Source organism: Pelmatolapia mariae, linkage group LG17, assembly GCF_036321145.2.
Source record: "Pelmatolapia mariae isolate MD_Pm_ZW linkage group LG17, Pm_UMD_F_2, whole genome shotgun sequence".
NCBI classification, from domain to species: Eukaryota; Metazoa; Chordata; class Actinopteri; order Cichliformes; family Cichlidae; genus Pelmatolapia; species Pelmatolapia mariae.
In genome coordinates this window covers 28,329,476-28,355,560 of record NC_086242.1, presented here as the reverse complement: position 1 = coordinate 28,355,560, position 26,085 = coordinate 28,329,476, and the positions used below count along the sequence as shown (strand labels likewise).

General features: G+C 41.4%; 2 protein-coding genes and 1 non-coding gene across 3 annotated transcripts; all 3 read left to right on the top strand.

The window, feature by feature from the left end:
* Window positions 1-2,701: 2,701 nt before the first annotated feature.
* On the top strand, window positions 2,702-10,493 carry LOC134646677 (histidine-rich glycoprotein-like). Its single transcript, XM_063500539.1, has 11 exons — window positions 2,702-2,917; window positions 3,341-3,454; window positions 3,834-3,921; window positions 4,152-4,321; window positions 5,823-5,927; window positions 6,597-6,728; window positions 6,871-7,008; window positions 8,915-9,001; window positions 9,120-9,233; window positions 9,538-9,624; window positions 9,801-10,493. Exons 1-11 carry the CDS (start codon window positions 2,702-2,704, stop codon window positions 10,491-10,493), a joined length of 1,944 nt encoding a protein of 647 aa, XP_063356609.1.
* A 2,872-nt stretch (window positions 10,494-13,365) lies between these two features.
* Window positions 13,366-18,984, top strand: si:ch211-284e20.8 (uncharacterized protein LOC563738 homolog). Its single transcript, XM_063460699.1, has 7 exons — window positions 13,366-13,560; window positions 13,714-13,827; window positions 14,823-14,901; window positions 17,538-17,704; window positions 17,966-18,079; window positions 18,424-18,558; window positions 18,729-18,984. The coding sequence occupies exons 1-7, from the start codon at window positions 13,366-13,368 to the stop codon at window positions 18,981-18,983; spliced, it is 1,059 nt and encodes a 352-aa protein (XP_063316769.1). The 3' UTR covers window position 18,984.
* Window positions 18,985-21,391: 2,407 nt separating this feature from the next.
* On the top strand, window positions 21,392-21,463 carry trnah-gug (transfer RNA histidin (anticodon GUG)). Its single transcript has one exon. It is a non-coding gene; the product is annotated as a tRNA-His (tRNA).
* The last annotated feature ends 4,622 nt before the right edge of the window (window positions 21,464-26,085 follow it).

Below are 26,085 nucleotides of genomic sequence, written 5' to 3'. Positions count from 1 at the left end.
TTTGTTTTTCTGAGAACTTTTTACTTTTACTCCCTACATTTTAATACACATATCTACGTTCTATATTTTCAAAATAGGCTCCTATCATTTATAGCATTTATCTTCAGGGTTAAAGTGGGGTATCCATAAGTCATGGTCCACGCACTAGCTAGCTACTGAAGAGGGGTGAGCATAAAGGGATTAACATTTTGTGGCAGGTAATTTTAAACAGCAGCTGCAGCATTTTCAGGGAGAGAAAAGAATGCGAGCTAACTTTAGTCAGAGAAGAACATTTGTTATCCAAATGTTTCGTGAACGATTAGCTTGCAGTACTGCCCTGAAATTAGAGTAAAGGATGATGTTAAAATGGTGAACTGCATCTGTGGTGCTCATGGTCAGTTTTCACATAAAATGTTGTAGATTAAATTGCATTTAAGTTATGACACTTACATTAATTCCACCTTTACACCAACTTTATACATCTAATTAAGGAGAATATACAGTATACGTTCAGTGTGGAAAATGGACAAATGTGCCAAGACAGCTCGGCAAACATCTTGTTGAATTCAATTGTGCAAATCCACACAAAGGCAAGGTGAGCGGATCACGTGTACACTAAGATAACCTCACGGTATATATTATTGTAACTTGTGATTCTTTTTCCCACACTGAACCACTACAACTGATCTTAGTGTTCCCCACTTGCTGAAGTTCACTTTAGCCCCTGAATGTTCTCATTTCCCTGTTTAGGTGTACAGGCAAAGTCAACCTCCGCGATGTAGGCAACAGAAAATAGTTGGGGGGTTTTCACTGTTTGAGTACATTTTAGAGACTATAGTTTTCATTTTTACTTGAGTGAAGCAGTTGATTCAGAACTTCAATTTTTATTAGTATTTTTAACACAGGTATCTGTACTTCTACTTAAGCAAAGAATGTCTGTACTTTTGCCACCTCTAGTAATATTAATCTTGTATGTATTACTAATTTGCACTTTGTTCGTACAATATGAGGATCTTAGCTCCTTCTAACTCTGTACCTTACATTCCCTTTCATCAGGCTGTAAGGGCTGAGGGTAGCTGAGCATCCATTCTTTGATTCTGTGACTATTTGAGGCTTTTCGTTTCATCTGCGATATTTATCTGTGCCAGCTAAAACCTTTTCAATGCTGTGTTAACAACAAGCTTTAAAATGACACTCCATCTTTTGACAGTGGAAAATCTGTGGCATCATAGAAGAAATCTCATGATATCACGTTGCAGCTATTCCTTGCCATCTGTAGGGGAACAAATTTTGGAACAGGAACAAAAAATCTCACATCATTGTTTGTTTTGAGGACTTTTTGCATCTGTTGTTGAATATGAAACTGTTTGGCTTGAGCTCTAAGGTACTTTTTTAAAAATGCATAGAGAACACTCAGATTGTTATGACAAAACTGGAGACTCAAGAGGGAGTTTTTGTTTTTTTTTTTATTTAATTTTTTTATAGTCATGTGTCTGGTTTTACCTTTTGTGTGCATTCTGTGTGATGTATATATTCTCTTCTGACCCCAAACAAGATCAAATCTTCTTCAGGGAGATATTGACTGTGGCTCAGGATATAGGGCAGGTTGCATGGAAGGTCAGTGGCTACATCCTCAGCTCCTGCAGTCTGCATCTTATCTCTGGACAACATATTGAACGCTGAGTTGCACTCAGCGCACTTAACAGACAACGCAATGTCACGACAAGGCATGTAACAGACACTCCAGTCCACCACGTCCATTTCACGCTTTGCCTCTCCAAAGCGTGAAATGAACACACATGCAGAAGTTGCATTGCCATTAGGGGAGATAATATATTTAAAGCCAAGAACTCAGAAGGTGGGTCAGATGACAAAATGTGTGAATAAAGGTACCGGTATGCATTCGTGTGTGATTGGGTGAATGATATCACCCAATCACACACGGATATCCCTAATACGAGCACCTGCACTCAGCCACACCCAGCTCCAACATCATATCTCCGATATTAAGTTGTACAGTCATCAGCAGCTGCTCTGATTCTTTTACTATCATTCTTTATCTTAGATTGTGACTATGTGGTAATATGTGGTTTGTGGTTCAGCTACAGGGCAGGGGTGGAGCGTTGGGTTCAGGGTGTGGTGTTAGGGGATGCTGGTTGTCACAGCCGGTGATCATCATCTAATCATGCCCCCTCTCCCTCTCCTCTATTTCAGTAAGATGCCAGAACTAGAAAATAGAGCAGACAGTCAGGAGGAGAAGGAAGCACTGAAAAGTGACTCAGTCAAAGCTGAAAAAACACACAACCTGTGTGCGCGGGGTCCTTCCACTCACAAAATGCTCTGTTGCTGCAGGTTCACTGTTTTTCTTCAACAAGTATGAAGTTTGCCCCTTTATTAAAACTCAGCCCAGTGACATGAGTCGATCATGTACTTTAAAATCATTTATTGATCCAAAAGAAGTGAGACTGCAGGACTGCTTCTCTAACAACTTATAACCCCATTGTGCAAGTCTGTGCAGCATCTGATTGGTTGGCTGATAGGTAAGCAATGTTTTTCGAAGGTTTGGGGTCAATGGTTATATTTGCCACTGACAGGAGGTTTAGTGAGTGTGTGTGTGCGTGGATAGCAGGCTATAAAATGTGACCTCTCTGTCTCTGCACATCTGATTTAGAAGCTTTAGTGTGACGGTGTGTAAGAGAAAGAGTCGTCCCAGGCCTTTACCATGAAGACCTGTGTGCTGTTATCACTGCTGCTGGCGTTGGGTTGTGTGACCATCAATGGTGCACCAGTGGAACATGTTGACATGGAGCCAGGCTCATGTGAAGACGCATCAACAAAAGCAGCTGCTGAGCTGGCTCTTACCAAAATCAACCAGGACAGGAAGGAGGGCTACATCTTCAGCCTGCACCACCTGTCCAACGCCCACATAAAGAGACATGTAAGCCCTGCTGCTGAGGTTGCAGTATTATTACTGTATGATAGACCAGTGCTGTTTAGGGTGGATTACTTTCTAGCAAAGTGCCAGATTTCATGAAACAGAAATTAATCACATTCATTTTTGTGAAAGTAAGTCAGGTTGTTTATTGAATGCATGATGCTTGGAAACCGTCAAAAACACCCAAGAAAAACAAATTAACGTGACTTGTGAGAAAGTTTATGAGGTACCATGAATCACTGGAAGTGACCAGTGAACATGTTAAATTCAATTAGAGTTTTATTGACTGTAAACATTGTTTGATTGTGTGTGTGTGTGTGTGTGTGTGTGTGTGTGTGTGTGTGTGTGTGTGTGTGTGTGTGTGTGTGTGTGTGTGTGTGTGTGTGTGTGTGTGTGTGTGTGTGTGTGTGCACGCATGCATTGCAGGGAGACAATGGTGTGGTCTTCTACCTGACTCTGGATGTTGTGGAGACTGACTGCAGTGTTCTCAGCAGGAAGGACTGGAAGAGCTGTGACATTCGTCCAAGGGAAAATATCAAGGTTAGAGCACACGCACACACACACACACACACTGCATGTGCACATACTGTGCTCATCAACAAGTATGTGCACCAAAAGACCATATTTGTGCACACAGAACAAAGGGTTATTTTGTCAGCTTCGTTTTTTCATTACTGTCTTCTCCTTAAGCTTTCTTACAATCCTAACTCAAATCTTTCTATTTCAGCATAGTGAGCATCTTTGACTTTGGTGTCAGGGTAATAAATATATTTGGTTTCACAAGTCATTGCCACTGTGGTTTAGGCTGACAGTAGAAAAGTTAATAAATGTTAAAAGAAAAACTAAATAAAATATTTTGTGAATGTGATTATGCTCTACTTATTAGCAGTACAGTAACATAATTTATTTGTGTTTGAAGGTATATGGACAGTGCAAAGCTGCTATCTTCATCAGTAAGGTACACAGAGTGGTTCGTCTCTACAAATACAAGTGTACTATCAGACCAGGTATGAATGTTATTACATATATCAAAAAAAAGGAGTTGCGGTTTTTACATAGAGCCCACCATTTTATGTCAATTTAACCATCATATCTACAGTGACATCCAGTTCTACATATACAGCAGCATACTGTATAGAGGAAAAATAAAAACAGGCCGCACCTTATGAGACAATTTGGTGAAATTACAGGTTTTGTGCAGCACCAACGTTTAAAACCACTTTTTTGTTCTCCTCAATCCCTGCAGGTAGGGTGCATGAGGGCTGTGCCGGCTGTCCATATTTACCTCGCAATAATGAGGAAGCTGAAGTTCAGAAGACTGTGACCCACTCTCTGGAGAAATTCCACAACCAGAGCAGGCCGGCCAATCGGTTCACTCTGCTCAAAATCTCCCGTGCTACTGCACAGGTAACATTACCACATATCCAAAAGTAACATCAAGATATGTGACATGATGTATCCTCAAGTCTTTTATTGTGCGTGTCTATGTTATGAAAGACATCCTGTCTCAGAGTGACGCTGAAAAATGTGTTCATGTGATCATGACTTCTGGGCTAAACTATTGTGATTCATTATTATCACATTGTCCTAAAGCAGGAATGTTAAACTAATTTTACATGGTGGGCCACATACAGCCCACTTTGATGTTAAGTGAGCTGTACCAGTGAAACTCCCTTTTCTGTCAGTGTAAAGACATTTAACTATATATTTACCCCCTGATATATGTTAACACTAACATATATCAGGGGGTAAATATACCAAAGGACAATTTCAACAATATGTCTGTGCATATGATAAATGTCTAAAATAACAGAAAATGCTCTGGTAGCTTATTGTCCAGACTGTCCTGTATTTATAATAATGTTCTTTTTTTCTATAGTAGATATTGTAAAATCAGGAACTTTTCTGTTATTTAATGGTTTATGTACCAAGTAACTATTTAGTGTAGTATCAATGACAATGGGGGAAGTCTTTATCAATAGAAAAATAATTGGCCGCCTGCCTCCCAGGCCTAACCAGAATCAGAATCAGAATACTTTGTTAATCACTAAGAAAATTATGTGGTTACAGTTGCTCCAACACAATAACAGTAGCAAACTGAACGGATTAAAATAATACAGTATATTACAAATTTAACAATATATAACAAATGGGTCTAAGATATACAAATAGTTCGATTAATTATTTTGTTACGCCTGCCTTAAAGTTGCCTGAAAAGCCTTCAGTCAATCCGAAATGCCACACCTGAGTACTAACAGAGACGGAAAAGACAGATCACATTTCGCCTATATTGTTAAATCCTTTTTTTAAACAGGATAATCTCATTGAGATTGGGATGTTTTTCTTTCCAAAAACATGTTTATGGAAACGCATGCAAAAATTTAGACAGCCACATAATAAAACAACACATTATGCATGTGTTGCAGATAAATAAATTCAATGAAATGAAATCCAGTGCCCTCTGTCATATCAAGACTATCTCTCCACTCCTTTATATATTCCATATGTAGGGGAAATGACGCCCCCCCCCCCCCCCCCCCCTTGGTCATGGCGCATTGATACCTTTTCAAGACACTCCGGCTAGCCCGGCCACACCCCACAGCTTACATATAAAACAGCTGTTTGGACATGAAACTGGTGATTGTTTGATCGCTGCTTGTCAGTGCACATGTGTGCTTGTGTCACACACAAGCACTGAACACAGCAGGAGACATCTTGTAGAGAAGGGGCCTGAACCCAGGGGAGTGGACCAGTATGGACTGTTTTATATTGCCAGCGCAGACCAGAGAGGCCCATGATGGCTTTTTTTGCCGTCCAAAAGTGTCGGCCACCCACTTCCTGACATGGCTAAGGCTAAGGCATGGAAAGTGGATGCCTCCCAGGTAATGGCGTCCGGACCCATGGGCAGGATTCACTCCCCCATCTGCTGAGAGGCCAGGCCCATCCCTCAGTAGCCCCTCCCTTTGCCCTGCCCCCAGGCAGTCCTGTGGACAACCTCCGGCAAACTCCCCAGGTACAGTGTCAGGCTGGGTTAGATTTTCCAAGGTTATGGGGGCAGGGCATCCAGGGTTCTGGATCTTGCCCTCCCCGAGGACCCTGTGGCAACGGCCACAAGGAGATTTGATGATGTCACGATCATCCCAACCTTCACCTCAGTGAGTAAACCTCAGCAGGCCCTCATGTTGTTGGAAGGACTAGCGGCCCTCCTGGGGAAAGGTGCTATATGGAAGATGGAGGCTGGGGACCGCCAAGCTAGTTTTGTCTCCTGCTATTTTTGGTCCCCAAGCAGGATGTGGGGCTCCATCCCATTTTGGACCTCAGGGGCCTCAACAATTACCTTTGGCTGCTAAGATGCAAAATGTTGATGACCCCCAGGTTGAATTAGGCCATCGAAGCAGGGGATTGGTTTGCCACCATTGACTTGAAGGATGTATGCTTTCAGATTCAGGAGGACTAGCAGTTTCTGAGATTCTGTTTCGATGGGAAGATCTTTGAGTTTTGAGTACTTCCCTTTGGCATCTCTCCCACACCCCGGACCTTCACACGCTGCATGGATGCAATCCTTGCTCCTATGAGTCTGTGGGGCCTCAGTGTCCTGAACTACCTAGACAACAGGGTGGTCTGCACAGTGTCAGAAGAGTAGTGCCGCAGCCACCTAGCACTGCTGTTATCCCATGTTCAGGCTCTGGGGCTGCGCCTGAATCCCAGAAAGTGCAAGGTACAACCTTCTCAGGTAACAGCCTTTCTGGGCATGTCCCTGGACTCCATCAGAGCCTCCATATCCCTCGTTGCGGAAAACCAGCAGCTTCTCAGGGCATGCCTAGACCAGATTGGTCATCACTCTTGGTTCAGCTGGGGGCAATGCCTCTGTCTCATGGGCCTTATGGCTGCCACTGGCACTCGTGCACATAAGACTAGTCCATCATTGCCTACTGCGTCTGTGCCTGTGCCTGTAGCAATCCCATCGAGCTACAGTGGTGGTTTCCCTAGGGCTCCACTGGGCTCTAGGTTGGTGGACGGACCCATCCTATCTAGAGCAGGGTGTGGTGATTAGCAGTCAGCTAGTTTCCACAGACGCCTCCCAGCAGGGTGGGGTGTGGTCCACAAGGGCTATGTGGTGACCAGCTCTTTTTTGCCTTTCACCCTGGAATCCTGGGCAAACCCCTGTTTGCATCCCAGTTGTAGAGGCCATTCTGCAATCTTGTGACTCTGCAGGGGTTCCCCTCCCTTCTGGAGTGCGGGCCCACTCAACCCGCAGGGTGGCCAAGTCATGGGCCTTGTGATGGCGCAAGATTTTGAATCCAGAATTTAATTCAAAATCCTGCTCCTCACATACAAGGTCTTAACCCTTTAAAACCGGTCAGAGCGGGCACGCTCCGTTTTGCGTAACTATTTTTAAATCCCAGTAGCACTGCAACCACATAAGCTAGAGCAATAATTTTTTTTGCATATGAAACCGGAGGAGTTGTACTTACATCTTATGCCATCAACTTGTCCTAGGTCACGGTTTCCTTCCACATATGGCTTTGCAAAAACTGCATAAAAAGCGCTTGCAGCAACAAAAACATAATATTCCAGAAGCACGCTTTGCCGATCCGATCAGCTGTTCATAACACTTCCTACGTTGGAATAGACGTCAGCGCGAACTTTCGCATGTCCGCCATTACCTGCACAAAACCGGAAGTGACGTCATTTTCGCAGAAATGTAGTTTTTTTACTATCAGGGCCTCAGAGCCTATACTGGTGTTTTTAAAAGTTATCTTTGACTTTATGACTTTCTGTGTCGTTTCTGGGATGCTTAGAACTCAAATTGCACTGCTGGAAATAGTTTATTTTGATACATATGCTGCTTTTTTGCAAATTTGAACTATCATATTTATTTTCGTTTTTCCTGCAGTATATAAAAATTGGTGTATTTCAAAAATAAAACTATGAAGACACTCAAAATAAATTTCCTGTGGTGGGAAACTATTTTGTGCAACTTTTTTGTATTTACAGTTTTGAGGGATAAGCCGCTTAAATTTTTCTAACTAGAAATATATGTTAAAAAAACAAAAACGATTTTCAATTTTTTTGTAGTTTATTGCACTTTTTTGCAATTTATGTAATTACTATGCACTTAATGCATACATATTATTAAAATTTGGGCTATAATGGTTGTATTGATGTATATCAACTTGAAATGCTCCCAAAATTGGCACTACAGCATGTAAAAATATAATATAAGCTCTGGCAGGCTTGGTTCTATGGTAGGTCAATCAGGCCCCATCTTATCTTAATGACCTTGTAGTACCATATCACCCTATTAGAGCACTTCGCTCTCGCTCTGCAGGCCTACTTGTTGTTCCTAGAGTATTTAAAAGTAGAATGGGAGGCAGAGTCTTCAGTTTTCAGGCCCCTCTTCTGTGGAACCAGCTTCCAGTTTGGATTTGGGAGACAGACACTATCTCTACTTTCAAGATTAGGCTTCAAACTTTCCTTTTTGGTAAAGCATATAGTTAGGGCTGGACCAGGTGACCCTGAATCCTCCCTTAGTTATGCTGCAACAGACGTAGGCTGCCTGGGGATTCCTATGATGCATTGAGTTTTTCCTTTCCAGTCACCTTTCTCACTCACTATGTGTTAATAGACCTCTCTGCATTGAATCATATCTGTTATTAATCTCTGTCTCTCTTCCACAGTATGTCTTTATCCTGTCTTCCTTCTCTCACCCCAACCAATCGCAGCAGATGGCCGCCCCTCCCTGAGCCTGGTTCTGCCGGAGGTTTCTTCCTGTTAAAAGGGAGTTTTTCCTTCCCACTGTCGCCAAAGTGCTCATATGATTGTTAAGTTTTTCTCTGTATCTATTATTGTACGATCTACTGTACAATATAAAGCGCCTTGAGGCGACTGCTGTTGTGATTTGGCGCTATATAAATAAAATTGAATTGAATTGAATTGAATCTCCCTCTCTGCCATTTGTGCAGTGGCAACATGGTCATCTTGTTCAACCTTTACTAGGTTCTACCGCCTGATAGTGCAGCCAACCCCTCTTTCAGAGATCGGGTCCTGGGTGCCCTTCAGCGGCAGCTTTTGTCTCCAGTATTGGTTTGGCATCTTGAGTACCAACCATAAGTGGCTGCTCTGTTGCAGTCTTCGCATCTTGCGGGACTTTGTTTTATGTGTAATACTTTTTTTCTTTTCCTCTGTGTGTTTGTGTGTCCAGGTTGTCGCAGGTTCAATTTACCGTGTGGAATACACCATCCAGGAGACCACCTGCCCCCACAGCACAGAAGCAGTGACGGCTGAGAACTGCCCCCCTATGGACTGCGAGTTTGCTGTGAGTCAGGAGAAAGGATTATTAGTCTCACTCATGTAAAGTTGTAATCACACGGGTTGATGAGATCAGTGAGTGCAGTATGACTTTTCTGATCAGGGGGTCATTTTAGTTTTTAATGCTGCTATAAAAGACCTCTGCTTTCCACTCAAAGCTCTAAACCACTATGTTCTAAGTTCATGTCACTGACTAATTTGTGAAAGCAGAGAATTACTTTTTCATTCAGTATGTGTAATTGTTCCACCGTAGTAAAACCACAGGCATCCTCAATCCTCTCTTAAGTTTTTCCCTCTTTTTCTCTTCTTAGCACAAGGGCTTCTGTAAGGCATCCCTCTTCCAGCCTCTCTGGGGTGAGGGAAAAGTCGACGTCAACTGTGAGATCTATGAGCCTGAGGTAAGACTCACTAACATGTCATATCTGTATTGTTCAAATATCTATCAGTCGCATGAGGAACAGCGTAAGTAATAAATGGTGATGGGGGACCTAAGAGGCGCTTAGTTTGCTTATGCCTTGGGCTGGCTCTGTTCTGTAAACTGTTTATTATAGTGCACTCTTTATAAATTCTCCAGGCTGCTAAGAGAGAGAAGAAGCTCCACCTGCTGGGCGGAGAGACTGACCACAGCCACAATGACACACACTCACACAGCCACGACCACACCAAGAGCCACTCTCATCATGGCCACAACAGAAACCACAGTGATGACCACGATCACCACCACAAACATGACCATGCCACAGGCAGTGCCCACAGGCACGCTCATGACCACTCCCACGACCACGGTCTGAACCATGATCATGTGCACACTCATCATGCCAAGGCCCACAACCACAGCGGTGACTCTCCCAACCACCACCACGACTACAAGCATGCTGAAGGTGGGCACACCCACGAACATGACCACGAGCTGGCGCTGGATCATAGCCATAAGCATGGTCACCTGCATGAACACGAGCACCACCACCATCACCACGAGCACGAACATGAGAACACACCCCACGATGGCGCAAAGGGAACAGTGATAGTCCTGCCCGCTTTAGGCCAGCCTGTGACCCTGCCTTCCTTCCCTGATGTCCCCGCCGGTGGGCCTGGAGTTGGAGTCACTCTCCCACTTAAACCCGATCCTCAGATTCCTGGACAGATGGAGCCCACCATCGAGCCCTTCCCAACCTCAGTCTCTGCCCTGTGCCCCACCAAAAAGGGAGGGGATCAAGATGTGGGGATTCTCTTCGCTAATGACCCCATGTTCAAGCCAGCTGCATAATGTGGTGTATGAAACTGATCTCAAAAACTACTCACAAAGTGTAATGAAATTATATTTCTCAGTGACTGTCAATGACTGCTTAATTTTTCTGTCACTGTAATAAAGACAGTGTGCAAAACTAATTTAATTACTGAACGTTTTTCATATATATGTGTATATATATATATATATATATATATATATATATATATATATACACATAGCGGTTCCGAATGACAGCAATATCAGGAAGAAGGAACACGAGAAGCTGGAGAAATACCAAGGGCTCAGAGAAGAGCTCGAGAGGATGTGGAGGGTGAAGGTAACGGTGGTCCCCGTGGTAATCGGAGCACTAGGTGCGGTGACTCCCAAGCTAGGCGAGTGGCTCCAGCAGATCCCGGGAACAACATCGGAGATCTCTGTCCAGAAGAGCGCAGTCCTGGAAACAGCTAAGATACTGTGCAGGACCCTCAAGCTCCCAGGCCTCTGGTAGAGGACCCGAGCTTGAAGGATAAACCACCCGCAGGGGCGAGATGGGTGGTTTTTTTTTATGTGTGTGTGTGTGTGTGTGTGTGTGTGTGTGTGTGTGTGTGTGTGTGTGTGTGTGTGTGTGTGTGTGTGTGTGTGTGTGTGTATTTCATATTTCAACGGATGCATCACATCTGGGTCTGCGCACAATGGGCCCCATATGGGTCACAAGGGCCATGTATGCTGGGAAGGTACACTTTAGTCAAGACAAGTGGCTTTATTGTCATTCCAACCATGTGCAGTGATACAGTACACAGTGAAACAAGACAATGTTCCCCCAAGACCATGGTGCTACATTTGACGTGTAACAGTAATCAACACAGGACTACAAGTGCAATGTGCAAAAATTGCAAAAAAACCCCAAAACAAAGACAGTGCAACTCCAGATAGAACAGAACGATACAGACACATTGCACGTTTCTATTGCACTGTTGTGTCTGCACTGAGTGTTGTGAAAAAAGTCACTTGGTGTATGAAGGTGTGTGCGTGTGTGTGTGTGTGTGTGTGTATGAGACTCTGCAGATACGTGCTTGGTACTTTAAAGTTAGTTCTTTGCTAAGTTACATGTAATGTGTTAATGCTGACATCCCTTGATTTAGTTAATGTTTTTCTCCTTGAATCAATTATAGGTTAATGTTAAGTGGCTTAAAAACTGAAAACATTCTGCTCAAAAGGTTAAAGTACAAAGAAAAATTTCTAAAATTGTTCAGTAAGCCTGAGGAACTATTGCTCTAGATCAGTGGTTCTCAAACTTTTCACAATGAGTACCACCTCATGAAATATATGGCTTTTCAAGTACCACCCTTATGACCGACATTAAAGTACAGAAGTATAGGCTTATTTAACACCATATACAGTTTACATGAGACAATTTTATTTCATATATGAATGTTATTTATTTTGACAAGTGATAATAATAACAACAACTGTACTGCATTAAACAGGTTTTTGATATGGGCGACATGGGCGGTTGCCCAGGGCGGCATCACGGGCATCGGCAAAAAAGCAAGTTGCTCGTACTCATGCTGCCCCGACATCATGCCAGCGCATTTTGTGGATGGCATAGGCACCGATCGGTGTCTATTGCCCATTTGCTGGGAGTAAGGGCGCCCTCCGTTTGCGAGGTGCGCCTGCTGCTTGCGGCACAGGGAGGAGAGGGCGGGGCGGCGGGGGATTATATGGCTGGCTCGAGCAGCATCTAATAACCAACTCGCAAAATAACACAAACCAACAACACGAAAACACCAGACATTATGATAAAGACTTATAATTTGCAATGGGGTTGTTGTTTTTTTAGAAATTCTATACGGAAAAGTGAGCGGATCAGAGATCAGAGCCCTCGTGATCCTGCTTGCTGCTGTGCTGAAGTCAAAGTAAACTTTATTGTCATCTCCGCTATATACAGTACAGTATAGGGAGAGACGAGACGACGAGGCTCCAGTTACAGCAGTGTCAGAAAACGCTTAAATAAACATAAAAATTAAAAGTGCTAAGCAGGTAGATATATACATGAATGCAGGTGGTGATCAGTGCACAAATGGAATGATGCAGTGAACACAGTATAGGGTCATGTGTTTGTGGTGCGAACAGTCATATGGTTATTGTTCATGACTCCAACAGCAGAGGGGAAGAAACTGTTCTTATGGCGAGAGGCTCTGGTCACATGGAACAATAGTTAGTTGAAACCAAAACCAGCTTTAGCCGCCTGTACAGACCTGTTGGGCTCCACTGTTGCTAGCCCATTAAGTTTGATATGATACTACTAACATGAGCTTTTTAGATTTGCCAGTTACAGTTACTGTGAGGAAGTATGAACTGGCGCGCATAAAATAAAAAGAAGAATCAGCAGAGAAGTGGCTTACACTGACGGAGTGCTTTGCAAATGGCCCTCACTTTCTTTTAAGCTTCGATGAGACTAAGCTGAGAAGAGATCTGCTAATAGAAAGCTCACAGGCATTCCTGTTCACCAAGACTGCCTGACTTCATTTATTAAGGATTTTTTAAGTAATATTCAAGAATTCAAATGAGGTGTGCAGTGAGCTTTTTAATTGATTTGCCCTGTTCCCCAGTGCACTGTGACCGCTCAGTTTGTCTGAGCCAGTCATTGGCCTGCAGAGCAGCCGATAGCAGCTGTTTGTTCATCCTTTCAAGAAGAGGAGAAAGTCCAACATCAGTCTCACATGTGTCTCTCACAACTCTTTGTGTAAAAACTGGGATTACTTATTAGGTCCTGCAAAAGAAGATTTCCAGGTCAATGCATGTTTCAGTTTCATTATTAAATGATCTGCCAGCATAGGATTTAGTCATTCAAGTAGGTGGGATTTTTCTTTTAATTAGGACCAGTCTGTATGTGTGTTAGATGAGGATGAGTGTGTACCTGCTGGTCCTGTGTTTGGCTTTGCTGCCCCAGGGAGGGGAGGCCTCGGACCCTCCAGGCTGCACGAGCCCTGATGCAGTGCGAGTGGCAGAAGAGGCGCTGGAACAGATCAACAAGGACAGGAAAAATGGATACATCTGGAGCCTCAACAGGCTCTATGATCTGTCTCACACTCCAGAACAGGTCAGGGTGAATTATGCATATGCATGCACAAAGACATGATCATGCAACAAAGGCATGCTGCAACATATCGACCAGCAGCCATTTTGTTTTTATGTTAGAAAAATCACAGAAGGAAGAATGAAAATAGAGTTGCTTATTTATAAATGTGTCCAGGGGAAAGATGGATCTCTGTACAAACTAACCATCGATGTCATGGAGACCAAATGCCACATCACCAGTGGAAAACCGTGGAAACAATGCGAAGTCAGAAATATTGGGAATGTTCCAGTAAGTACCAAGCAATGCACATGTCACAGAACACATTATAATCTGAGACAATGTTTGAAAGTGAATATGTCAAAGATAAAAGCCTGAAATGTTTACTGGTCTATATTACCATGTTTGATATATGAATGTATGCAAACTTTGGGCCATACATTTTTCATGGAAATCGTGGAGGCAGAGGAAAAATATGTTTAAATATATGGTGATTTGAGATTGGATTGACCCAGGTCTTCAAAATGAAAAATATGCAAACATAACTACATTATAACTAGCATCTTTAAACTCCAGCATTTTTTGACACTATTTGAACAGGACAATCAGGGCAAAAGGACAGGACAAAAATATATTTTTGTGATGTAAGTTGTTATAATCCAGCATCAAAATTAAAGGAAATTTTCATTTTCTTTATTTTTGTAACCAAGAATGTAATGTTAAAAAGTATTCTACAAGCTTTATTTTATAGTGTTAGAGCCACCTCAGCGCAACTGTTGGCGCTGTACAAATAAACTGATCTGAAAAACTTGAATTCAAAATGAGAGTTTAAATGGTGGATTTTTTCCCCATATTTTTACTGGCCAATACTTAGACATTTTTTGACATATCTGTCCCAAGTTATAGATCCTGATTCATTTCACAATATGAATCAGGATCTGGCATAAACAATCTGGTATAAACAATACCAGATTGACAGAAAATAAGAAAAATATTTAGGTCTTTTTTAAGTAAAGCTGTATAAAATTATCAGAAAATTTGACTTAAAATACCAGAAGTTGCAGTGACAACCTTTTCAGAGTTTTAATACAGTGAGTCTTCTGTTGTCTTTGTTTTACAAAGCACTGCATTGTAATGCATACATTCATATGTTCTGCATGTATGAGCTTAGTAAAGTGTAAATAAATAGTTTTTTATGAATGTATGAAATTTCTTAGCTGCTGTGGTTCACCTCTTACACGTACATGTGTCTTTAGCTACTGTATAAATGTGTTTGTGTATTTCAGGTGTATGGAGAGTGTCAAGTATCTGCCTATGTTCACACTCAAGTCAAACTACAAAGCTACTCCTGTACAATTCGTGAAGGTAGATCAAAGCATCACTGAGACTCTTCTGTATTTTTGTCAACTTCACTGTATAAAACAGAAAATTATTTGCAGTGTCTTAGTCACAGAAAGCAGTCAGACTCAGTTTTGTTCACACAACAGTTCCAACACTGTTACATTTCTATCACCTACATCTGTCTTTTTATCTAAAGCCCTGCATCATGTAGGAACAACTCTGCATTTTTTCCCAACAAATTAGCAAGATGGTGAGAAGATTCTCTGCTCAAAAAACCAAAAAAACTTTAGACAAGAGAGGAGATTTGAAAGAAGAAGAGTTTTCAGAGTATGAGTTTGTGGTCTTTGGTGAATAGGACAGTGCAGACATTAGACAGTGAAGTGGGGACAGACTGAAGAATAATGGCACACAGGAAATGGTGTGGTGCAGAGTCAGACCCAGACCCGTGCAGTGAGGACTCTAGCCTTCAGTACTAACCAGGTGCTACAGCAGCACCTGAGCCAGCTTGATATAAACCTGTCAGGAACTAGCAAGGCTAAAAATACTGATGTACAAAAATGATAAAAGGGGCGATAGTTACACTCGCAGTAGCACAGGAACAGAGCAGGGAGAGAAAGAGAGCCAGGGGCAACAACAAGACACAACATTGTCACATTAGAAAGGTATAGTAATGAAAATGAGTAACACCAAGAGAAGACGCAAAATCTGGAACCATTTCAATTTTATTGACAATACAAAGGCAGAGTGTAGAGTCTGCAAGAGAAGGATATCATATACAGCCGGCTCCACAAACAACCTGCGCAGGCAGCTGAGAACTGTCCACCCATCAGTGCAATGGAAGGAACTGGGTGTGAGTGGAGCCCTCCAGTGGTCCACCACAAGATAAAACACAATCATTTGAGTGTGATATTAATGAAGATGCCAGTGTGTCTACTGCAACTGTTGCTGCTGCTGCTGCATCTACAGCATCTTGCACTATACCACCACAACCACTTAAACCAACCCAGAGCTCTATTAGACAGTTTTTGCAGAAGTCTGTGACCCCAGCAAGACAGAACTCAATTGATAAAGACCTGGCAAAAATGACTGCACTTGATTCCAACTATTTTCATTTGTGGATGTTAAAGGATTCAGAAAGTATATTCATGCACTGAATCCTATGTATGCAATTCCAACCAGGAAAACACTCTCCCAAAAAATCATCCCAGACCTATATGACAGAGAACGTGCATCTTCTTTTGTTTTGCATATTCATTTATATGTTATTGTGTTGTTGTTTGCAGTGTTTTGTGTTGTTTCACTTTAAATTTGTTTAAAAGGGAAAACTTGACAATTTAAATAGTTAAAAGTAGAATTCTACATAATTGGTTTTTGTATTTAATAATTTCTTTTTTAAATTTTATGTTGAGTGAATAAATAAAATAAAAGCATATTTATATAATAAATATATATAAATAAAAAGCATTTTTTTACATTAGCAATTCACTTTGTGCATAATTTTATATTGTTGTTGATAATAAATTAATTAAAGCAACAAAACAACCTGAAAAGCCGGTTGGGAGCCGAAAGGGCCGGCTCTCTAAAAAGAGCCGGAATTCCCATCACTAGTAAACCAGAAGGGGCAGCTCTATTTCTAAGGGCTGAACTATAGACTCACAAGAATCTCATCAATTCCAAGTCCAAGAAATAAACATCAGTAGTGATAATAAACTTTGCTTCAAAAAGAAATTAAAAAACTTGACCCATATCTTGATAATGACAGATTTTTCTTTTTCTATTAAATTTTAGTAAATCTCCCTTTTATTAAGAAATTGGCTCTAACAGAGGTAAATAACCCATATGAAATATGGATGTGGTCGGTATTGGTTGGCATAGGGATAAAGTAAACATCTATTAAGGGTTCAATTTCTATGGTTGTTTTATTTACAAATTTTAAAAAAACAAACAAAGCAAGGGTCCAACAAACCTACAAGCATAGCTGCTCTAATAACATGATCCTCTAATAATTAGAGGGTTGGTGGTTTGAGGCCTGGCTGTTTCAGTACTGTGTGCCAAACCATCCTTGGGCAAGATACTGAATCCGAAGTTGCTCCCTGTGAAGGAATATGTATTAGTGTTAGATCAGTTGGGCATAAAAGTGCTTTGGCAAATGAGGCTTGTATTTAAAAAGTGCTTTGTGTGCTCAGAGTAGGAAATTACTCACTGTAAAAAGAAAATGGGTGAACCAACTTAATTGAATTGTTTCAATTGGTAACACCTAATTTAATTAAGTTCTTTGAAATGAAGTTAATACATTAGATAACACAACTGATTTATCTAATGTATTAACTTCATTTCAAAGAACTTAATTAAATTAGGTGTTACCAATTGAAACAATTCAATTAAGTTGGTTCTTTTTACAGTGCTGTTTGAGAACGATGCCATCCACCACACAAGGGTTAACAGTGTGTACTCACTAGTGAAGGAATTCCGTTTCTCTATCTTGTCTTGCTGTGGCATTCTGGATAAATCATGTATTTTCATAGAGATTTTAGAAGAACCTAAATACAATAGTCAAGCCTAGAAGTGACAAATGCACTAATTGAGTTGATTGATTGAGACAGGATGATCCTCAGAAGAATTTTGTTTTGACCTTTGAACCTCTTGATCCTTGTGTTCAGTTCCAGCTACTGCAGTGGTGGACACGTGCCCAGACTGTCCCACGGCCGAAAATCTGAATGAGCCCATTGTCAAAGAGACGGCCAATCTCTGCCTGCAGAGGTTCAATGAGGAGAGCCGCCTGGCCAACTACTTTACTCTGGAGAACATAACGAAAGCCAGTTCACAGGTTAAGACAAAAAGAAATGAACAAACCAAACGCAGGCAGAGAGTCAGTAAAGAAACAGGTTAAATACAAATTAAGCTTATGTGTGATGTCTTTGTGAGTAGGCAAAGACTTCTAGGCAAGTACTTTTAGTTTTCTATTCTTTTCAAAAGACTAGACCTACTGTGTAGCTCTTAGCAATTTTATCTGACTAGTTTTGGTCATAGTTCGCTTATTTTGACCTACCTCTGTCCTAAACTAGGCTTTCATAAATATATTTTTCAGTGGGTTGTTGGTCCGTCCTACTTTGTGGAATTCACTATAGTGGAGACAGTTTGTTCAAAGGAAACAGATGTCAGTGAACTGAGCAGCTGCACACCTATGGACTGTCAGTTTGCTGTAAGTAATGAGAAAATATTTGAAAAGTGATAAATAATGCTCTGTTTACTCACCATATGTTCATAAAACTGGACTGCTACCAGGCTGAAGCTGAAAAACTGCCAATAATCTGCTGTTGAATGTGAAAGTCCTCTGATGGTGATGAAAGAATACGCATAGATATCATAAAGACCAGTAATGCACATTACAGTCAATTAATTTATCATGTTTAAACCTATCTTCATTTGCCTGGTCTCATCTTTGGTGTGCTCTGTGTGTACTGCATCCAATCTCCACTGGCTCCAAACAAAATTCCCCCAAGCTGTAAATGCAGGCTCAGCTCTCCTTGTTTTCTCTCTTCTCAGCACAGAGGCTTCTGTTCGGGCTCACATGTGGCTCGTGAGGATCAGTTTGAAATCAGAAACCCTGGTGGCAAAAGGGATGGCTTGATTCAAGATAAGAAACCTGTAGAGGTGAAATGTGAGATCTATGAACCTCAGGTACTTGTTTGAACAACACAAGAATTAAATAATGAAAAAGTTCACAAATCTTCACTGCACTTCTGATATTTTGATTTTTAAAGGGTTTTTAAAAACACATTTCAAAAATGTTGACAAATGCTTCATTGCAGCTGAGCACCACCACTCTCTTGACTATCTTCCGTTTTCAGGCTTCCTCTGTGGAGGAGCAGGCTCACGCAAAAGCAGGCAGTGTGCACACTGAACACCAGCACCATAACCACACTCACCTGCATCCCCATGAGCACCTCCACTCAGACTCACCCAGCCCAGACATTACACTCTCCGTGTCTCAGAACCTTGGGACTGTGGTGAATCAGCCTGCCTCTCCCAGAGCTTCACCAGCAGGCAGCTCCTGCCCCGGACCCCGCAGACACAATCTGGGTTTACGGAATCTCAGGCTCTGATTGGTTGAACCTTCAGTACTCAGTCCAGAGATTGTTTTTAACCATATTGCAATTAGTTCAAGACAAGAAATGGTAACTAAAACCTTGCAATTAATACAGAAAAAAATCTGTATTTACTGTTCATTGATCATTTAAATAAAGTATTTATCACAGCTGGAAGTTGTATAATTTATTTCTATCAGTTTAGCAAATCGGTACTTTACCTAATCAAATAATGACCCCACTGTAGCAACTTCTTGGACACATTTTATTTTTAAAAAGTAACTCTTCTCATTTTAAGCTACATATTACTTGTGGGGGGTTGTTTTATTTATTTATTTATTTATTTTATTTTATTATTTTGCAGGGGGCGGGGGGGTATGCATGACCTCATTATTTGTTGATTTGGCCAGTTTAGCCTATTTGTAGGCAGGCAGGAAGGAAAATCTAACAGCATAAGTTAACAAACTTATCAAGAGGCTATCACGTTTTTGATTGGCTCTCATCATATCTAAATGATAGATGTTTTTTTGTTTCCATTACCAGTTTTAGATCTGCACACTTAAGCTTTTGAATACATGTTGGAGAGCCCAAAGCACACAAAATATCTAACTCTGAAATGGTTTAGAAATACACCAACCCTCAGCACTTCCCAGACAGATCGGCAGTATTTAAGGCCATTCCGTTGGGGGGAGAGGAGGGAGGGTGCTCGTGACGTCTGCAGGATAAGATATTCCAGATAAAACCTACACTCTCAAGGCCATCTTGCCGTGGTCGTATAGTAGTTAGTACTCTGCGTTGTGGCCGCAGCAACCCCGGTTCAAATCCGGGCCACGGCAAAACTGCTTTCTCCAAACATCAAGCTCCCAAGCTGGAAATGCAGACTCAGCTCTGCTTGTTTTCTCTCCTCTCATCACAGAGGCTTCTTTTTGGGCTCACACATGGCTCATGAGAATAAGTTTGAAATCAGAAACCCTGGCGGCAAAAGGGGCATTTCGTTTCAAGATAAGAAACCTGTAGAGGTGAAATGTGAGCTCTATTGGTGCTGAACAGAGACAAGACAGAATGATTTGCTGTTGGTCCAAAAACACAGAGACAAAACCTTTTCCATATTTATCATCCCTTTCTCTGAAACACATCTCAGATCTCAGATTTGATAATCATGTTAGTACGGTTACCAGAACTGCTTTATATCACTTAAAATATATTTAAGGTTGGAAAATTCTTGTTTCAAACTGACTCAGAGAAATTGGTCCATTCTTCCGTATCAAGCAAGTTAGATTCTTGTAATGCTCTATTTGTCTCATTACGCAAATCATCAGAAGACTGACTTCAGTTTCAAAATGCAGTGGCCAGAGTCCTTGCAGGTATGCGGAAACTTGACTTTACTACCCCAGCACTGAAGGCACTTTTAACTTTTAACATATTTTAAGTAGTTCATAAAGCTCTCGGTGGATTGGCCACCCACTACATACTTGACCTTTTCAATTTTAAAACCCAGTCAGACCTCTCCACTCATCAGGTGCAGATCTTTTGACTATTCCTAAAATTAGGTCTAAGTGTGCTGATGGTGCTCGTAGTTACTGTAAAAATAAATGAAAATATAAAAACTTAATTCAAATGTGGGGCTAGGCTACATGCAAATATAAAGTCCACAAGTACAAATAGGTGTTCTGTTTTGGAATCCAAATACTAATGCTTACATAACCTAAATTTCCAAAAATTTGGGACACTGAAAAATACAAAAAAAAAAAATGCAATTACCAGAAAATCTCATAAAGCCATTTTCCCCAACAGAACACATAAATCATCAAATGTTTAACCTGAGACATTTCACGATTTTTCACTACTGTAGGTAAGCTGGTAGAGCTACATGTGCCCTCACATGGAGCTTTCATGTGGGACTTGTATCTGTCAGATCTGGGAGTGATACTTACACTCCATTACTTTTTAAAATGCTGGGCCTGAGAACCAGACCAGTGACAACTGGAAAATGATATCCTGCCTGCTCTAATGTAAAATTCTTGTGTCCTAAATCCCTTAGTACTACATAAAAATTGGGAATTCTCATGGTTTTGAAAATTGATTATATTCATTATGCATATTTCAAAATTGTATACTTTATATTACTAGATCATCATTACGATCCATTAATGAGTAATATACATTACGGTAAAACATTTAGTAGCAGAGTTGTATTTAAAACCAATAATCTGCATCTACAAAATCATTAGCTACTTAAGCTTTTGAACACATGTTGGAGAGCCCAAAGCACAAATAATATCTAGCTCTGACATGCATTAGAAATACATCAACCCTCAGCACTTCCCAGACCGATCGGCGGTATTTAACGCCATTCCGTTGGGGGGGCTGGTGACGTCTGTGGGACCAAATATTCCAGGTGAAATTTGCCATCCTACGGACAGCTCGCCGTGATCGTATAGTGGTTAGTACTCTGCGTTGTGGCCGCAGCAACCCCGGTTCGAATCCGGGTCACGGCAGTTTTTGCCAAAGTGCTTTAGTAAGAGTAAGAAATCCATTACTGATCGTATAGATATTACCAGTAATTATATCTCTATACATAGGTTTTTGTAACTTTTTCCTCTCTTTTTTGTAAAGCGAGTATATACAAGTGCTGAGGAGAAGTAGGGATGACACGAACACAGTAAATAGAGTGGCTACAATAAGTGTGTACATATTTCTGCCTACTCCATTTCGTACTTGGTGATTGAGTTGTTACTTCAGGTCAGATTTTGTTTGCGCACACACGTGTGTATGTGCATGCATATATATGTGTGTGTACATGTAGTATGTGCGCATATGTGTATGTCTATATATTGCTTTGCTTTACGAAAAAGTTTCAAATGTAATCATCGTCGTCATCAGCTGTTTCTCTATGAATATAACACTTTCTTCCACACACATACACAATCAGTTTACAAATGTATTGTAACTAGTACAACCTTGAAAATGTTTCCTTCTCGGCTGTGATACCAGATAGCAAATTCTTTCTTTCTTAGACAGTTTTAGGCTCTTGACTGACTTGTGATGCCCACAACAGGAGAGCACTGCAGTTATTTGTGATGACAGTTTCGTGTGCCGTTAAGGCGGAAGCACACAGTGTGCACTGTGACAGAATGTAGGCCGGTTCAGGAGACGAATAAACCTGGCAGACTGCCATCTCCTGTAGAAATACAAATTTATATACTCATTTATAAAAGAGTCTTCTGCCTGCCAAGTGTCAACGTGAGTCTTTTTTACTGTTAAACAACATGCGGTTATTTTAATCTGTCTAATGCTTTGCTACCAAATCACTGTTGAAAGTTGTGTTAAAACAGACATCAACAGCCTACATAAATTGTGTTTTCTAACACATTAAAAGGATGTATGAGATTTTAAAAATCATATTGTAAAATAACAAGCAATACTATTCAAAACTACTGGTTTCTTCTTAATAGAAGACAAGGAAACTGAACTAATTCTCCACTTATTTCTGTTAACCAGTCCAGTGTTACACACTTTACGATGTGTCCACATGGTGTCAGCCTTATCTCTCTTTTCACTTCAACGAGTTCACACTGTGAGTTTGTCCAGTAATCCTAAAAGATAACTTCAGAGTTTTCCCTCTTTTTTCCCTTTATGCTACTGGATTAACTGCTGCACTTTTATGCTTCCAAACTGGCTGCAGGGGCTGAAATCTAACTAAACTGCCATAAAATTGCATTCGAATATTCATAGTGCTCAAAAAACTACCTGACTTTTTCTCCTAGTAGCACCATGGGAAGCTTGAAATGCAAAGTCTCACCATTGTTTTTACAATATATCACGGATTAGCATGAAGTATTGTAAATGTTTATTCATGCCATCTCCAGGATGAATTACAGGACTTTTCACAATTGCTCAGTTATACCTAAGATTCAAGAAGTTTATTGTCACACTGCAAAACACAAGTAGTTACGCAGAGCAATGAAATTCTTACTTTGCAGGTTCCCTTCACACAACTAAATAACAATTAGCTAAAATAAAGAATAAACCTAACCCTGAGCATGGAAAATAGCATAGAAAATAATAAATGAAGTAAAAACAAGTGCTTTGTATCTTATGTAGCTTATCTGAGTGAAGTTGGCCCCCCCCACCTTCTTCAAATCCAACAAAAGTGGTATCAAACGTTTGTGCTACGTTTGTGCTGGTTTGTGCTGCAAAAATTTTCGTTTGTGCTGCTATCATTTTAAAGATATTAATAAAAATTTCTAGAGGTCACCAGAGGTCAACCAGCCCCCCCACATTAATTAAATCAAACAAAATGGGTGTCAATCAACTGCGCTACGTTTGTGCTGGTTTGTGCTGCTAAAATTGTTGTTTGTGCTGCTTCTGTTTTAAAGATATTAATGAAAATGTAAAGGTCAAAAGGTCAACCAGCCCCCCCACATTACCCAAATCCAACAAAAGTGGTATCAAACGTTTGTGCTACGTTTGTGCTGGTTTGTGCTGCAAAATTTTTTGTTTGTGCCGCTATCATTTTAAAGATATTAACAAAAATTTCTAGAGGTCAACAGAGGTCAACCAGCCCCCCCACATTAATGGAATCAAACAAAATTGATGTCAAATGTTTGTGCTACGTTTGTGCTGGTTTGTGCTGCAAAAATTTTCGTTTGTGCTGCTATCATTTTAAAAATTTTAATAAAATAACGTCTTGATGCATGCTTAATCATCCAGGTAAGTAAATCCCAAAAGGTTGATTCTGTTCATCTGGACATTTTCAGTTGGAGAAACGTTTCGTCACTCATCCAAGTGACTTCTTCAGTCTCAGCTGACTGCAGGTTTCCCCAACCTTATAAACAGTACATTTGCATAGTGAAGGAAACTAGCACCACTGAATGAACAATGGGCTGGGGGATTAGTTCCATGATTGTTAGTATGCAAATTCTTATGACCATTGATCAATGACAACTAATCAAAGCCTACTGATCAATGGCCATGAGTACCATTCACAGAAAGTGGGGAATGGCTACAATCACAGCATTGTAAGATGGCGAAAGATTTACCCTTGGGCCCCCCTTCTCGATTCAGAGATGGTCAGCATCCTGACAGCCCAATGGACGAAGCTGTCTCTCAGTCTGTGTGTTCTGGCCCGGAGGCTCTTCAGTATCCTTCCTGATGGCAGCAAACTGAAGACGCTGCTGAAGGGATGAGTGGAGTCACCTGTAATGGAGAGGACCTTCCAGATGAGGCAGGTGCAGCTGCTCTCACTACCCGTTGTCATTTTTTCCTGCAGAACCCAGTGCAGGAGTCATACCACACAGTGATGCAGCTGGTGAGGATACTCTCAACTGTGCCTCTGTAGAAGGTGCTCATAATGGGGTTTGAATCTCTTGTGCTTCTCAGTTTGCAGAGGAAGTAGAGTCGCTGTTGGTCTTCTGCACATTCAGGGACAGGTTGTTGTTGCTGTACCACTCTGCCAGATGGTTAACTTCACCCCTGTAGTCTCGTCGTGGGTCAGCAGAGTGAAGAGAAGGGGGCTCAACACACATCCTTGGGGAGCCCCCGTATTCAGTGTTCTTGGGCTGGAGGTGTTGCTGTCGACCCGTACTGTCTGCTGTCTTCCTGTCAAGAAATCTAGCAGCCAGTTATACAGCAAGGTGCTGATCCCCAGCAGATCCAGTTTGTGAATGAGTTGCTGGGGAATGATGATGCTGAAGGCTGAACTGAAGTCTATGAACAGCACTCTGACATATGAGTCTCTAGTGTTCAGATGTGTGAGGGCTGAGTGAGGGGCAGTTGAAATTCCATCATCGGTTGAGCGTTTTGACCGGTAAGCGATAATTTGATTTGAGGCATGACTAACCGTTGAAAGCACTTCATAATGATGGAGGTGAGTTTGACAGGACAGTAGTCCTTAAAGCAGGAGGTAGATGACTTCTTGGGTACAGTAATGATGGTGGAGGCTTTGAGGCATGTGGGAACGGCGGCCTGACCCTAGTGATGTGTTAAAGATGTCTGTGAAGACATTTGTGAGTTCCACAGCATAGTCCGTCAGTGCTCGTCCAAGGATGTTATCAGGACCTGGAGCTTTGCGTGTACTGATTTTGGCACGGGATCTCCACACACTGTCTGGGGATTTGTTCACCACGGTCTGCAGAGTGGGCTTGTAGTCTGTGATGGTTTGTATTCCTTGCCACTGCCTCCAAGTATCTCTGCTGTCGCTGAAGCTTTGCTGTAGCTGATGCCACGTGACAGGTTTGCCCTTGCTGTTCTTAGGCTCACCTCATCCCCAGCTCTGAAGGCTTGCATTTTTCAACCTTAGGAGCATTTAAACCTCACCTGTGAGCCATGGTTTCTGATTGGCCCGGACAATGATAGTCCTGGTCTCTGCGACATCATCTATGCATTTTGGGATGTAGGCAATGACAGTTTCTGTATATTCCTGAAAGTCTGTGGTGTTGTCGTGTGTGGCAGCCTGTGGTGGAAAAGCAGTCTTGCAGTGCCTCTGAGGACCCTTCTGGCCACACCTGTACCTGTTTACGAACTGGTTTGGTGACTTTGACCAGGGGCCTGGGGGAACCCATGGCACACCTAGGTTTCTGCCTGTAGTACTGACCCTTATGCAAAATAGGTGGAATTAAGACACAGTTCCAAAAGCAAACACAACTGATCAGTGCTGAGAGTGGTCCTGTTGCGTATGACTCATGCACTGCCCCAGCATGCTAAATTAAGAGGATGATGTGTTGGTTGTTGTGAGGGTGCTAGCAAGCTGAGCATTTATCTCAAAGCAAATGTGCCAAAGTAGCCACAGTCTCACCAAAAACCAAACTAACTGTTGGTCATAGACTGTATATAAAAATGGCTACCCATTGCTTTCTGGCCATAGCAATTTGAAACCTCAACAGTAGAATTTTGGACGCCATCAGGGTTTTTCTTTTTTGGAAATAAGCAGTTGTATCCAATCTGTGTCTGTAGCCTTTACGCCCCCTTTTTGGTGTGCTGGACCTTTTTGCAGTATTCTTGATTGTATTTCTCTTTTAATGGATTTCTGTCATAAAAAATATGGCTTGCTGTTTTTTACAGCATGGTCAAAAAAAAATCTCTGCATCAGTTTAGGTGAATAAAATTCCAATAATTATTT

Bases quoted from the DNA above. Each gene is read 5' to 3' on its own strand.
- LOC134646677 (XM_063500539.1), top strand. From the start codon at position 2,702: ATGAAGACCTGTGTGCTGTTATCACTGCTGCTGGCGTTGGGTTGTGTG. The intron at 2,918-3,340 runs GTAAGCCCTGCT...CATGCATTGCAG, and splicing joins ACGCCCACATAAAGAGACAT to GGAGACAATGGTGTGGTCTT. The intron at 9,234-9,537 runs GTGAGTCAGGAG...TTCTCTTCTTAG, and splicing joins CTATGGACTGCGAGTTTGCT to CACAAGGGCTTCTGTAAGGC.
- si:ch211-284e20.8 (XM_063460699.1), top strand. From the start codon at position 13,366: ATGAGTGTGTACCTGCTGGTCCTGTGTTTGGCTTTGCTGCCCCAGGGA. The intron at 17,705-17,965 runs GTTAAGACAAAA...TATATTTTTCAG, and splicing joins TAACGAAAGCCAGTTCACAG to TGGGTTGTTGGTCCGTCCTA. The intron at 18,559-18,728 runs GTACTTGTTTGA...TTCCGTTTTCAG, and splicing joins GTGAGATCTATGAACCTCAG to GCTTCCTCTGTGGAGGAGCA.